This window comes from Epinephelus moara, chromosome 17, assembly GCF_006386435.1.
Source record: "Epinephelus moara isolate mb chromosome 17, YSFRI_EMoa_1.0, whole genome shotgun sequence".
In the NCBI taxonomy this organism is placed as follows: domain Eukaryota; kingdom Metazoa; phylum Chordata; class Actinopteri; order Perciformes; family Serranidae; genus Epinephelus; species Epinephelus moara.
The window spans coordinates 11,991,574-12,007,051 of NC_065522.1; the positions used below are offsets into that span (position 1 = coordinate 11,991,574).

Genomic DNA, 15,478 nt, shown 5'->3' on the forward strand with positions numbered 1-15,478 from the left:
ATAATCACCATCAAGTAGTTCATGAAAGGAAGAACATGTTAACGCTTTAATGCAAAAGACAAAGAAAAATAAAGAAAATTGGGACTATTTAATAGCATGTTTTAGCTGTACTACTGCTTACTTTGAGGAGCTGTTTTGCAGCTCACCTCCCATCTGGCTTGAATTGGATTTAGCTGATTGTCAGGGAATTACATCTTTATTTTAATCCTCTGGTTTTTGGGGGGGACGGGGAAGTGTGGTTGACTTTCAGCTGCAGGTCGTAAAATCACTGTCCTGGTAAAACATTTTATACTGTGGCCTAGAAAGCTTTTTAAACAATGGCTTTGGTGTAAATCATGCCTGGAGCACATACGTCGTTTGTGGGGGTGGTGGGAGGCTACCATTTATCCCGCCTGAACCATTTAAGTCCCCTCGTGGGAAACGAGGGTTTGGGCTCTTGAGTGTAACTTAACGTCAGCCCCTGGTAACTTTAGCTTCATTTGTCTCTCTTTCTGAGAACTCTGGGCCCGTTAACTCGGGTCATCACCCTGTAATATGGCAATCTTTTAATTTGACCCTTATTCCTCTCACAGAGGAGTAAAGGAAAGGATCGGTTAAACTTCTGCTGCTTGGACAGCCTACTAGATGATCTTTTACAAGACCTGAAAACACTGCCAGTTTATATTTATATGTTATTTTGCAGGAGAGAGCTTTTCTTGTGTAATTTCACCCCACAGTGACTGATAATATAAGCTGTTGGTATGTTTTGCCTCAGTTTCAAGCTTGTGGGGATTTTAATTTGATGATTGTCCACCACTTTGTCAAAAAATAAAAGCAAAATTAACTTAACTCTTTGACTATGGGTCAACAACTCATTGTGTTAAGGTTATATACAATGATTTGTACTAAAATGTGCGGATGAGTTATTGCCAGTTATTTACTAGAAAATATAATTTGGGAAAAATAAGAAAGGTCTAAGAAATAACTGGCAATGTGTTTAGAGCTGTGGTACAACTTCCTTCATCACAGTCTTTAGTTGAAGGCTAATATTATTTAAATGCATGTTCGGTCTTTAAGTTTTAGACAGCAGCCTCACATAAGTCATCTCAACAGGGAACCTGGGAAGAGTTCTTGATGCCCCTTGCAGTACAATGTGGGCCTTTCTACCTGTGCAGTTACTTTGAGATAATTTCCATCACTGATGTTCAGCGACCCCTGGTTAATGCTACTGTATTTGCACTTTTTTAGGAGTTCCAGTTTAGTTGTTTTCTCTGATTCATACTGGTGCTGTATGCGTGAAATTATTGTTTCCCCGCAACGGTAAGGTGTACAGTATGACTGGTCAAAACACGCCAACCTGAGGACATCCCTTAGACCTGAGTCTTCCATGGTGTTGACTGTTCTGCAGTCAGTTGCTGCCCATTTAGCAAACGCTGTAGTTAACTACTTCAATTAAGGTTCATCCACAGGTGGTGATTTGCACACTCCAAAATAGTGTTTTGCCAGCTTTGGGGGTGCAGTTGCCTGCTGACATTAGTCTGATTAGCTGCACCTGTGTGTTTAGCTCAAAGGTGGTAGCTCAAACTCATCAGCTCAACATCAGCTTGACTACAGTATGTTGAATGGACAATAATATCTTAATCACAGTGCGGTCAATACACAGAAAGTCAGTTTGCCATGAGTGAGGTAAGAAAAAAAATGGAGAGGCAGAGACATTGGCACACAGACAAAAGCCAATTCAGTTAAGTAAAATGGGATCCTAGTACCATTTTGCATCCTTACAATACAGTACAGTATAATAGTTTTAGGCCCATGGCCCACCATTAAGTTTCAGTTTTGGCCATCTAAGGGAAAAAAGTTCGGGCACCCTTGACCTAGTTGATTGCTGTGATGTTGAGAAGATGGCTATGTTGCTAAAAAGAAGTCAGATAGGGCAAGAAACATGGCCAGCCAATCAATGATGTAATTACAGCAACTCATCACTGTGATACAAATGTAAGCAATGGAAAATAATGGCTATGAAAGAGACAAACTAAATACAGACAGCCAACCCCTAAATGCCCCTAAATACAGACAACTCCTCCAAAATATACTATACCTTGATGAATATTCTCAGTGTATATTGCAGAAATATCATCATGAAGAGGACAATGCTCAATGCTGCTGTAGTAATAACACAGAAAACCTTATTTTCAATTGTCGTAATAATGAAGATGTATAAAACAACATTGCCAAACTCACAGCCAAAAACAGACAATAAACATGCTAGCAATAGTGCTACCTTGGCTTGCCCTGTATGTAATGTGACCCTTGCTTTGCAGGTTGTAGCAACCACTTGAGGGTCTTCTGTGCAGTGAGGGATTATTCCTTTGCGTGAGCTTACTGTTGATTTTACCTCCAAATAAAGCGGTTTAGACAATCTACCTTGGCTTGTTTAAAACCTGTCTTATCGTCCTGCTCCTCTTTCTTACCCTGTTGGACTTGGTTGAAGTAATTTAGCCATGTTCTCAGATTTTAGCAATTACCTTTGGGCTTACACTGTTATCATAACTGGCTGAAATGATGCAAGATCTACAAAAATAGTGTGCGTGAGTGCCTGTCTCTAGACAATCAGTTCCCCGAATCTCCTGAACCACTTTCATGCCTCCCTCATGGAACCTCATACCCAAGCCTGCCCTTGTGTAAAATAACAATGCACTATATCATTTTTTCTCACCTCATCGTCTTCATAGATTATTGTTTAAACTGCGAGGAGACACCTCCAGCAGTGTTGTGGTAGAAAACTGGCTCCAAGTGAGTGTCAGTCAAACACGTTAATTTCCTCCGCGGGTGTTTGGTTTTAAACTCTGGGCACATCATCGATGCCACAGTTTATTTTCTGTAGTCATACATTTGCAAATATGAGAAGGATTTCTTCTGAAAGCAAATATCAGAAGGTTATGGATTAAGGGTGCAAGGGGGTATAATTTCTGCGGAGGCCTGTGAAAGCGTGCACGTCCGCGTCCCTTCCCCGCTGGCACCACAAAATACACCGGTGTTAAGTGGATAGTTGAGGGTGAGTGTGTGTGTGTATGTGGATAATTCCCCAATTCACAGAATGTAAAGACATCCCCCACTACCAAGTCAAACAAGCCAAGTCCCATACTGTCAGCAGCAAGTTAAGACTTCAAGACTGGTTTGCTGCGTATAATTCAAGTATAAAAAGTGTGTGTGTGCTGGTTAAGTGTCGAGACATCCGCTTCGATGTTGTGATTAGGGTTGCTGGCTGTTTGCTCTGGAGTGCAGCACATTCCTCGCAGCCTTAATTGATACCAATTATGTGGTTTTTGATTTGGTGTTTGATTGGGAGTTGGGTTTGAAGTCCTGATTTGAAGGGCACAGAGTTTTTATTGTCTTTGGAACGTCACGGTTGAATGCCTGAATGATAGCCTGCTACCTAAGTCACACTGAGGGGCACCAGAGGGTTGGCACCAGCTTTGACTGCTCTATATGTTTCTTTGACTTTCTGTTTCAGCTTTTGTTTTCATGTCTTGCCATTTCTGAAGTTAAAACTGGAAAGTTACTCAGTGTATAGTATATTCCCTCTGCGCCAAGAGCTGTCCATCTTACTGGTTGTTTTTCTCCAAAACCAGAGGTATTGTCCCTCCAGGGGACACCTGGCGTGTTCCCCACCTCCACAGTGCAAATGTGCACTGGCTTAAACTGCCAGATGTTATGAAAGGCTCTATTGATGTAGACCTTTAGCTCATAAAGAAATAGAAAAAAAGTCACCATGTCTGAGAAGTCTATCCTGATAGCTGCAGTGACCAGACTATGTCATCTGATTTACACGGGGAGCTCACATGTAATTCCTTGTAAAGCAAAACACGGTCAGGAGCCGGACATGAAGTCATGTGCTCACTAATGCACTATGTCTCAGTTTTGTTTAGGTGTATGGAGTCAGCAAATCTGTGCACGTGTGGAAATTAGATTTTTTTTTTTTTTTCCCTTAAGGTAATCATAGAACAACACTGTTGAAACCCACATCCAAAACATGCTAGCAGATTAGCTTGCCTGGTATGACTGAGATTTTTTGACATTTCCAAAACAGAGTGCTGGCAGTAGACAGAGGAAAGCTGTCCAGAGCTAAAAAGAAATGAGAAACAGCGGCATGAGTGAAATAAAATGAGAGAAAGGGCAAGCTGGGAGGAAAAAAAGAGGAGTATAAGAGGGAGAAATTTGAGATATCGGACGAAGAAATGGAAAGAATCAAAGGGGGAAGAAAATTGGTTTACAATTGTTGTCTGTCTGCCATTATTCCTACTCTACGACTGCCTCACACACACACACACACACACTCTCACACACACAAACGTGCGAAGTTGTGAAGTTGCAGCTGGCCCGACTCCTTGTTTGAACTAGCACGCTTGACTGAGGCCCATTTATTGATTGGCCAGTGTGCCAGACCTGAAGGGCTCGTGGGGCTCAGATCACCCCCCCGATGACTCCCCCCACATTCACGCATAGCACACAAAAACACACACACACACATTCACACACACATTCCCAATCCTCCTTCCTCCTTCCCTCCCCTTCCCCAAGTTACTCCTGAGGAAGGACGGGAGCAAGTCAGAGAGGAGACGGCAGGCAGGCGGACAGGACACACAGAGTGGCCCAGAGAGGAGGGCATCACACACTTTTGCACATAAACAAGTACACACTCAGCACTGCAGTGACTGACACACACACTTGAGAAGGCATGGAGCAAGATTTTTTATCTTGCAAGCTACTGGTGACAGCTCTTCTTATCCTGGTACTGTAATGTTTACTTTTTTCCTCAATTTTAATCCTGGAAAATTTATTTTTGTTTTGGTGATGTTTTGTCTTTTATCTTTTATTTCATCATTAATCCCCTTAAAATACTTGTCACATGAAGTCAAGCATTCAGACAGCATGTGTACTAATAGATTACTTTACTGTGAGGGAGTGTGTGTGCATGTACAGTTTGTATTTTGCAACTTTGTGCAGTAGAAATACACTCTTCAGATCCTGGACTTCTTTCAGCTGTAACTTAAACAGGCAGTTAGTGTGACCTGACTTACACTAACTCCTCTACTCCTCCTGAAATGTCCCCATGCCTCCACTGTGTTTTTGATCTAAGCCACAAAAGTCAACTTGTCATGCACATGCAGGCCAGCAAGCTGTTTTGATGGAGGTTAGGACTCCCTGTTACATTACAGTGGCTGCCCTGCTTGCGGCACGACGGTGAGCACAGTGCCGTGCAGCGTGGAGCAGACGACAAGGGATTCAGCAGATGTGCAAATATCGTATGTCTTGCCGACTGAAAAGGCCATCGAATGTATATTGACACAGTCTGCAAAAAAAAGGCACCAGAGTCGGGTTTCTTTCCTCTGTCGAGGAGTTTTCCATCTTCAAGGAAAATGTCCTTAGTCTCAGCTGCTGACAGGTGACTTAAATAGAATCTGTCCATCAGAATAACCTATAATATAGGGATCACTGGTCTTTTATCATATGCTCATTTCCTCTTTTCCACTTGATGTGAAAACATTGGATGTCTGACAGCCACAAGGCCTTTGCGGACTTATGTTTGCTCTGTTTTTCTCATAGTAAAAGAGAGCAAATGTGTCTAAATGCACATGCATTGTTGTGTGAAAGGTATGGTGCAAATAAAACCCCGAGGGGATCAGAGCAGGAGAGGTGGGACGTGTAGTGATGGAGGGTTAGGAAGGCTCCAAGTGGATATCCGAGCCTTTTGATTATTGGATCCAAATCCCAGCAGGACGGCCGTCTGACTAGCGGAGCCTTGTGTTCCTCCGCCTCCATTGAGAACAATAGCAGCACAGTCAGCCAAACAACCTCCTCATCTCCATCCCTCCGTCCCTTCATCTGCTTCCCCTCCTCTTTCTTCACCAGCCTTGTTATGCCTCTGGCTCTCTTGGCTTTGCAGCACACAGCTCCTAGCCGTAATTGAGTGCAAAATTCACTGATTGCTTTTCAAAGGAGAATTAAGGTGGTGCGCTAACCGGCTGCCCAGAGTGCAGCCTGTGTTTATTTACCGTGGATCCAAACATTGGAATAGTTGGCGCGTGCAGAAAGTAGCGCCATTGCCGATATGTTTGGCTGTATGCTCCGTTGGCTGCTTGTTTAGGTCTCGCCGTTCCCCTCTGCTGTTCCTCAGGCGTCATCAGCACTGACAGCCATTTATATCAGTCCCTACGCACTTTTAATAATGCGAACCCACCACCCCGCTCCGCAGCTTACAGCATGGGTGTTTTTGCTACTGTGACCCAAAGAAAATAATCAAGGCGGTATTATAACCTTGTATCTGCTTTCCTTTGCGAGATCCATTCATCTTTGTAGAGGAAGCACAATGCCATGCTGTTAGGAAAAGGGGCCAAAGAGGTCGAAATAACTGGAGTTTTCCCTCTAAAATCTCAAGGCTGTGTATCTCACTTTCACTAACTATTTGTCAGCTCAGTGGGCATAAATCTTTTAAAGAGCAGGTGTTACACATAAAGTTCTCAAAGTTCCTGCCTCTTTGAGTGTGTTCAGGGTAAGGGGGCTAGTTGCGCCTCACATGTCATTCCTAATCTGCAGGATTTTTGAGTCACTGTCAAAAACTCTGCGGGATGCACAGGCACAAACTGCCATCGTGGTGTGAAGATCCCGTGGCGGGAGGCTGTCTAAGGCGCACAAAAGCTGCATTTCTGCAATCTTAAAATAATCTTCCATGGTTCAGCAACACCAGAAAGACTGCCTAAGTGTTCAGGTTATTGTGGGAAATGATAATTTTCTCTTATATCCATCTATTTCTTTTCATAGACTCAAAGCCTATGTTGAATGGCAGATTATTTTATTGAATGTGTTTGCACCTCTAGTCTTTGAAACCACATTCCTGCTGCCATAGGAGGTGGATGATTTGTCTCAGCATTAGTTCCAAGCCCTTTTTAAAAAAGAAAAAATTCCAGGTTTTCATCCATTCAACAGGTATATAGCCAGATTTTTGGCAGCTTTTGAGTGGAATACCTCCAACAGAGCTAAGCTGTCCTTGTTCTAGATAGCAAAAGCAATCTATTTTCCTTTTCACTTCATCTGAGCCCATAATGTAGCTCTCTAACTTCATTCAGTCAGACCTGCAAAGGGCATTGAGAAGAGCTAGGCTGCTGCGTCAAGCCAAGACAAAGAAACATAACTCATATGGAGCAGTAGATGATCCACATCAGATGACAGTGCCAGCCTTATAAATAAACACCTTCTCTAGAGCAAGGTGAGTCAGTTCAGTCAAATCTAATCTGAAAATACGAAAAGCCTTGAGAGAGGCAAAGAGGAGTTAAAAGAGTCTGGGATAGAGGGGTGGAGAGGATCTCTCCTTTTTGGCTGTCACTCTACACCTGAGATACACATTGTCCTTGCAGTCGCAAAATTCATCTTCTCATAATGTTGACTTTGGATCCCGCAGTAATATCCCTACCTCTGCTGCCAAATACAGCACGATGTAATTAACAGAGACACACACAAGTGAGGCCTGGAGTTTAAGAGAGGACCAATGTTTCATAATCTGAAGGATGACTCAGTCATTTTAAATATGCAAAGGGGCAAAAGTCGAGAGCTTTTGATTAAGCAAAGGGGCAAAAGTCGAGAGCTTTTGATTACTTCCCCTTGCAGTCTCTCTCATCCTGTCACATGCACTTGTGTTTCCTTTTCAGCAGCTCCTGGAATTCAGTTCAGGTTCTCATCTGGCAGTTTTGGCTTTTTTGCACACTCTGCAAGATAATCTTCATAAACGGAGGAAGCCACAACTCAGTTGGCTGAGGAATATGCATCCAGGATGCTTCTGTTGCAAAATGGAAATAAAAACATAACTTACTCAGATTTATTGTGTTGAATGTTTGGTTGGCTGTGGGTGGAAATTAAGACAAACAAAATAAACACAACATAGCATTGGTTTGAATGGATGAGGTAACTGTAGTAAAACTGGAAACTGCTCAACAATGTCCATGATAGATTACTCATACGTACAAACTCTTCACTTCCTCCTTCACTTCTGCTTAAGTCATGTCTCTTCTCCTGGTGTGTAGAGCTCACGGACGGCCCGATCAGAAGAAGACAGAGACACTCTGTGGGATGCCTGGGGCTCGTGGAGTGAATGCTCCCGTACCTGCGGAGGAGGCGCCTCATACTCGCTCAGACGATGCCTCAGTTCCAAGTAAGGCCACTTCTCAACTACTTCTCACCCTAAAACCTGATACGTACTCTAAGGGCCTGTCCCAATACCCACACTTCCCCTAGAAATACCCACTTGCACTTGGTTGTGAGTGTTCAAATTTAGGCTAGTGGTGTCCCAAAACAGAATTGAGGTAGTGGAAGTGGTTTCCAGCACACCACAAAACCCGCCCTAGATTCCAAGGGAGCCCCGACCCACACTTTCAACGAAATGGAAGATGAAATTTCCCAGAACACCTTGCGAAGTCAGCAACTTCGGCAAGTTTTGGAAAACAATTTGTTACTGTACGATCGGAATGTAGGCTATACAAACAACAGATGTTTGGACTAGTGTAAACTCAACAGCAACTCAGTTGAACACAGCATCAAAATATTTGATCCGAACTAGAAGACGTTGTATGCGCCTTATGTTTTCAGCGTTTCTTCTCCGTCTCTCACTTCCCTCATCAAGGGTTATCTCGCAAACGAGGGCACTCAATACCAAGTGGAAGATTTAAGGGGTAGAAATGGGACAGGCCCTATGTGTGACAATATAGCGGGTGACACCATGGGCAATGCTCATGTTTTTGCATAGTGCAGTAAAGGACATCATTTGTCATGCCAATGACTACAACTAATCTACTATAACATAGCACATTTGAGATAAGGGTGCTGCACTGAAAATATTGCTGATAGAGAAACAAAGGTAGAGTGCTTGCTGTGAGATATATTACTTTTCATGACTAATGTAACCTACTATGATTTAATATGGCTTATGAATGGAATGTTGTGGTTGCTAATGACTTACAACTTTGAATATAATTAATTGAAAAAGCATTTAATAAATGTATTTAAAGAACAAACCCCTAGTTTTGTGAGTTAAATCAATCATGACCAAGTTCTGTTGGGATGCATTGATCAGAGTTGTTCTGAAACTACAGCCACATCCACCAAACACTTCTGCTATAGTACCCTTAGAACTGGTACGTAACCAGTACAGACAAATCCCTTGATCTGTTTTGTGTTTCCACCGCAGACAATACTCTTAAATGTAGGCGGGGTTGTGTTTCAAGATAGTGATAGCAGCATCACTGCTCTGTCCAGCTCTTGCTTTATTTCTTTGCAGAGGAACGTCTTCACCTTGATGATTGTCCATAGAACGGGGTTGCATATCAGCATTTTCAGAGCAAAAGGAAGGAAGGAAAGGTTTGAATGTTTACAGTCTGTTGCAGTCGATGGGATATTTTAAAATAGCAGGTTTCTGTAGAGCAAGAGTGACAGTCCTCTCTTGACAAAACAAGGGACTGCAGTGTTTCAAGCTCCACCTTTTAGTATGGGATCAGTGTGTGAGGTACCGCAACCGAATAGAATGGTGGTATTGGTACTATCCCAACTTTTGACAATGTAAACAAATATAACTGAACTAAAGTGGACTGCCTGGTGGTAACAAGGCTTATATCTACAGTTGGGAAGCATTTACTAATTAAGAAACTAACTACAATTAATTTCTCCAATGTATTCCTCAATTATCTTTGATTAATGTACAAAAAATGTGTGAGTCCCCTTCACCTTCATCACATACAGCACACCATACCTATACCACGCCTTAAGTATTCTCAGCAATTCTCTTTTACTGGTAACATTTCTAACTTTGAAAAATTGTTATTGTGAGAGCCAGAGACATAAAAACATTGACATTTATGAGCTCAGTTCTCACAGAATGATGGTGTGTAACAAGTACTAAGGGATTCTTACATCACAGGAGAGGAGGAGATACAGTAAACTGAATGTGTCTAATTATAAGTTAGAACTTACTGACCTTAAGATAAATGGAAACATCACATGGACAATTTGTAAGTGTGTGTTCAAACACTATCCGAGGTAATCTCCCCTTTTAAAGAGCAAAGTCCTGACTGGGGTTGGACTGGTTTCCATTAAAGTGCCATATCATGGCTTTATGATTCAAGAGAGGGAAGGAGGAGGAGGGGGAGCTCTTTTTCTGTTGCTCACAGCCATTCTGCCAAATAAATCCAGACAGCGTCCCTAATAGTGTGAGTAAATCTCACCAATCGCTCCATTCCCATGGGCTGTAATGGGAGTGCTCAAAATACATATGACTGTAACGTGACTGTTAAATAGCCCTGAGGGGTCAACCGAGATCACTTGCCCATCCACCTCCTAAAACTGTCTAGACGGGCCATACGAGCCTAAATCTTGAATTCATCAGTGACAATAGGGATCTGATTTTCAATAATGGCCCGGACATGTTTCCTCACAAATCAAAGCATAACAATCAATGTCCCTCGCCAAAGCACATGTCACTTTAAATAACTCTTTTCTGTGGTAGCGTTTGGGCTCTGCAAGCAGTGAAGCCACATTGGTTGGATTCCCACTGCTCATCATCTCAGCTTAAGTCTTGGGGACAAACTGGAACTTGCACTTTGGACCTCTCGTTCCTTTCATCCTGGTGCCAAAGTCACCTGGTTGGTTGGGCTTCAAGCTAACCCTGTGGGCTTCAAGATTAAAACTTGAAGCCAAGTGCACCGCACAAAGTGGTCAATTACAAATGGATCTGAGGAACAAGAGCAAAAATAGGAGAAAGAAGGAATGAGAGGGTATGTTTTCCATAGAAATGTTGTCACATTTATAGACTGGGAAATAGCTGCAGGGTGACTTCACTGCATTCCTCTTTTTTACAGTTCCCCAAATGTATTGCTCTCTCAGTAAAGGTAGCCAATGAGCTTTGCTGCCAAAGTCACCTCTGTTTCACTGTTTGGGGCTTCAGGGGGAGCTCCAGCAGTGACAGGAGCAGCCGGTGAGATCATAAAACATTACAACCATCCAAAGACACACTGACAAAACAGCACAGATCATACCTGAGGTCAGAACCGAGATGTTCTCTAAGGTGCTTCCAGTGTGTCATAACCATGAATCTGTCTGCGCGGGTGCTGGGAAGCCAGGCTAAAAAGCACAAGGCTGTCAAAACCTCAAACTCCAAGTGCCAGACCCCCCATGTGCTACACTGTAAACATTGAGGTCAATGGCTTTTTGAGAAGTTCATTTAATGATATCAGCAGCAACCATTTCTCTCTGCTTGCCCAGATTTTTTTGGTCAGGCACACCTCAGAATGCTACTGGCTGTAAAAGCAATTGACGTGTTAAGAGGTGTTTGGAGTTTGAGCTCCATGTGGGATGAAGGCAGTGTGTGCATGTGTAGACGTACATGCTCGTGCGGGCATGTTTACAAACCGGTGTGTCGTTTGGCCGTAGCAGTAATGTATGGGGCTCTTGAGGAAATGGTAGGACCCACTCATCCCACCTCACCCTGCTGTTGCGTGGGAATGAGAGAGCAGTAGCCTGGAACCGGGTGGCAGATCAAACGGCGTCATTAAAAAGCACAGCACAAGGCCCCTTGTGTGTGTGTGTGTGTGTGTGTGTGTGTGTGTGTGATACTCTTTGGAAAGAGAGGCTGGAAACGGGCCTGCAACACCCTCCAAACCAATACAGCTCCAACTCTCTGACCTTTAAACACACACACGCACATGCGTAGGACCTTCTGCTAATGCAGAAAAGAGTTAGACAACCAAAAGGGCACATGCAAAGTACAGACTAAACACAGATCGCCTGGCCCTCATTAGTTCCACCCGCTCAACACACTTCACTTGATCACAATCTTCATTATTAACAACAGCATTTGAAGCAAGTGTGGACATATGGATTGGGTGTCATGGCAAGAGAAAGTGCTGCTCTATTTTTTATGAGGCTTGTGGTTGGCCAAACCTTCAGATTAGTCTTTTCTGTCATTTATTTTCATAAAAAGAGGCCAGCCTTGACTTTATTTTGACTTTAAATAATTGAGAGACTCATGTACCCCATTGATAATGTTCCATGATCAGGAAATAAAGACGAGCAGTCCTGGGCAGGGGCAAGGAATAAGTTAGGCATGTTATTGTTGCAAATAACTTCTCACCACTGATAAGGATGTTTTTACTCTTTATGGGGTCACTGATTTGCAGAATTTACAGGCAGTGGCATTAAATGACTGTGGCGTTTTGGAATTTCACTAAAAGCATGCCGCAGCTGTGTTTAAAGTCTATCTTTAAATGGTGTGGTAGTTAAAAGTAAATTTTCTCCAAGGGAATGACTATTTAAGTTGCTCTAATTAACTTGGGCATGGCATCTTGATTATGTCTCCAGCTCCACAGGATAGGGGACCACCCTCTGCGTGGCTTGTTCAGTGCAAAAAACACCCAGCTTCTGCACAGTGCTACTGAACATATGTTGCGCCAGAATCAACAAACTGTGTACAAATATATGTAGAATCCAAACTCATTTAAGATTTGAAAACGTAGAAATTCAGAATCAGGAGAGACAGAAAAGTATTGAACAAATCACGACAGGGAGATACACAAAGTTAAGGCATCATAAGTTATTAAAATTCAGCGTAAAGGTACTAAATTTCATTCCAAGTAACAGTTGTTGAGATATTTCACTCGAAAGCAAAACTTCATGCTAGCTTGCGAAAGTCAGTTTACTATTAGGATGCGTCATCTGTAGCCTGGGAACCCAACGAATCTGCAACCTCTTGTATTTGCTCTGGCAAATGTGTCTGGTCCCTCTCCTGTTCAGACAGATTTCCAGCCAGCCCAGGGCAGGCCAATCACAACCTTTATCTAGTATTGGGCATGTTTGAGATGGTGAGACTTGAACTTTCTCCCTTTTACACAAAATACCTGATGACATGAGTTTTGGCTCATGTGTCCTCAAACTTCAAACCCAGCTCAGTAAAGACGAGCACCATTGAGGCATTTCGTAAACAACCAAGATGGCTGCAGCTGATGTGGAACTTTCAGTTGAAGTACTATTTTCAACAGTCGTTCGCAGACATATTGATGCTACACCACTACAGCTCATCTCTGCACACTTTAGTCTGTTTTTGTCATTTGTCCATCACTTTGTCCATTTGTCCATCATTCAGCACTACATTATGTTTCATTGCTTTGATTGGGTGTAGGTCTATCCAATTTCATCCAGAGGCATTTTGGTCCACTGCCATTGATAATGCATCTTGGAAACTGACAATTAAATGTGAGTTTCCAAACTAACTCAAATTTGCGTTTTGGTGGGCTGATGTTGGGCCACGTCATCTGGGAACTGTGAATGTCTGCATGAAATTTTGTTCTAATCTGTCTTTTGAATTTGGAAATATTTCACTGGATGAGTAAAAACTTTGATGTGCTGGTGGCACTAGATGAAAAGTCAGGGGATAAGTGTAACTATTAGGATTCATCCTCTGGGCACCATGGGCATATGTTCCAAATTTCATGCCAATCTGGGCCAAAACATCTCGCTGAGGACAGAAATGTTGGACTGACACATGTAGTGTTCCTTTTCTGCTGTTGCCTCATCTTTCTCAACTTCATGTTACTCTTCTTTGATGGCCTGACTGTTCTTAATTTCCTATATTGATCAATAGCAGAGCTCACAGCAAGAGACATATTTCAGCCATTACAAGCTCAGCCGCATTTTCATGTGCCCACTCGCCTCAAGTGTATCAATATTATGGCAAAGGTTATGGAGCCCTGGTTGCAATTACTTTCAATCTAGTGAGAAGAGTTGATGACATATATATGGACAATATGAGCCAAGCAAATTGTACTGCATATCCAATATTTTAAGAAGTTATTACTATGAATTTTTCATGGTTACAATAGATTTGAGTTCATTTCTTGTAGATGAGGTTATTGGCATGCTAGATGGTAGTTTTACTCTATGTGCTGTCTTGTGTGCAGTTAACTGATGAGCACATTCTTTGTAGTTGTGTTTTGTGCGTATATCTGGCAGGAGAAAAAGTAGCGGTTATAGTCTGTGAGTTATGTGTTATGTGCTCCAGTCGTTTTTCACTAGCTTGTGATGACGCCACTGTGAATCCCTAGTCCGGGTCCTACTTCTGGTTAGCCTCCACTTTGTAGCTTTCAAAGTTAAGAGGAAATGAAAATGGAAATTCATTTTATTTCCTTTGCCTCTTTTTGTAACATGTAGTTTATATATTGCTCATCCCACTGATCCACTGATCTTTCCTACCTGTCTCTCAACTCTTTGAAAGGCTCTTGTTTGGGTCCAGGCCCCATGATCGGCTGTTTGGCTTGGCAGAGGGGACTGTCTGGATACGTCACATGGTCTAATGTTCTTGCCATGCCACACGCTTCAAATCTACTCCCTCCGTTCTTAGGAATAATATTGTAAAAATCCTCAAGCTCTCGTTCATCCGTGAGTCCAATCTCTGCGATGTTGCCTCCAATCATGATTCTAGATTAGCTAAGGCCCGATGACACTGGAATTCCTCATAAGTTCCCAAACTGAAAAGAATATCCTTTGATTAGTTTCCACTGAGGTCTTGGATAATTGGCCTATCCTAGCCACCATGAATGGTTTATCATTACTCCGCATCAAAGCACAAAGGAATCCTAATTTTTTTTCATTAAGTGGTTAGCTCAATAATTTAGGCAAAGACACTGCAGACTGTCATACAGAGAGCTGTGATCCAGACCGCTCCAATCTGTTCAGCAGACACAGCTCGAAGGGCTCATAGTGTCTGCTTTACTACTGTATGTGTGGTACTGCTGGTTTATAAAGCAGTACTTGTTTAAAGACTGATTACTTGGACCAATGAGAATTTAGCATTGCATTCAAATATTTTCAGTACCTATGAACTGTGTTCACCTGTGTTTACCCCTCTGTGCTGGCGACAGCCGTGGCCGGAGGCATTATGTTTTCAGGTTGTCCGTCCGTCTGTCTGTCCCATTCTTGTGAATGTGATATCTCAAGAACACTTTGAGGGAATGTCCTTAAATTTGGCACAAACCTCCACTTAAACTCAAGGATGAACTGATTAGATTTTGGTGGTCAAATGTAAAAGCCACTGTGATCTCATGTCTTTCCCGTTGTCGTGAACGAAATCTCAGGAACGCCTTGAGGGAATTTCAGTACATTTGGCATAAATGTCTACTTAGAGTCAAATTATGTACTGTTTAGAATCTGGTCGTCAATTGTCACTGAGCCGTAACTCAAGAATTCATATGCATATTTAAGACAAACTTTTACACAAGTGTCCTGAAAAGAATTTCTTCAAATTTGACAGAAATTTCCACTCCAATTGATTCAGTTTTTTTGGTCAAAGGTCACTGTGACCTTGCATCTTTCTCATTCTCTTGAATGTGATATCCCAAGAAGGCCTCAAGAAAACTTCCTCAGATTTGGTACAAACATCCACTTGGACTCAAGAATGAGCTGATCA

General features: G+C 42.5%; 1 protein-coding gene across 9 annotated transcripts in view; it reads left to right on the forward strand.

The window, feature by feature from the left end:
• The window catches only part of LOC126404551 (ADAMTS-like protein 1), a 123,774-nt gene that overhangs the window by 77,628 nt on the left and 30,668 nt on the right, over positions 1-15,478 (forward strand). For 8 of the 9 annotated variants that reach the window (XR_007571495.1, XR_007571496.1, XM_050067832.1 and 5 more), the window contains one exon: positions 8,058-8,185. Coding sequence is in view for 7 of the 9 variants with exons in the window: in XM_050067832.1 (XP_049923789.1) it covers positions 8,058-8,185 (128 nt within the window). In the remaining 2 variants the exon portion in view is untranslated. Of the gene's footprint in view, positions 1-4,586; positions 4,772-8,057; positions 8,186-15,478 lie in introns of those variants that run through there. The other variant, XM_050067835.1, reaches the window with a different exon arrangement.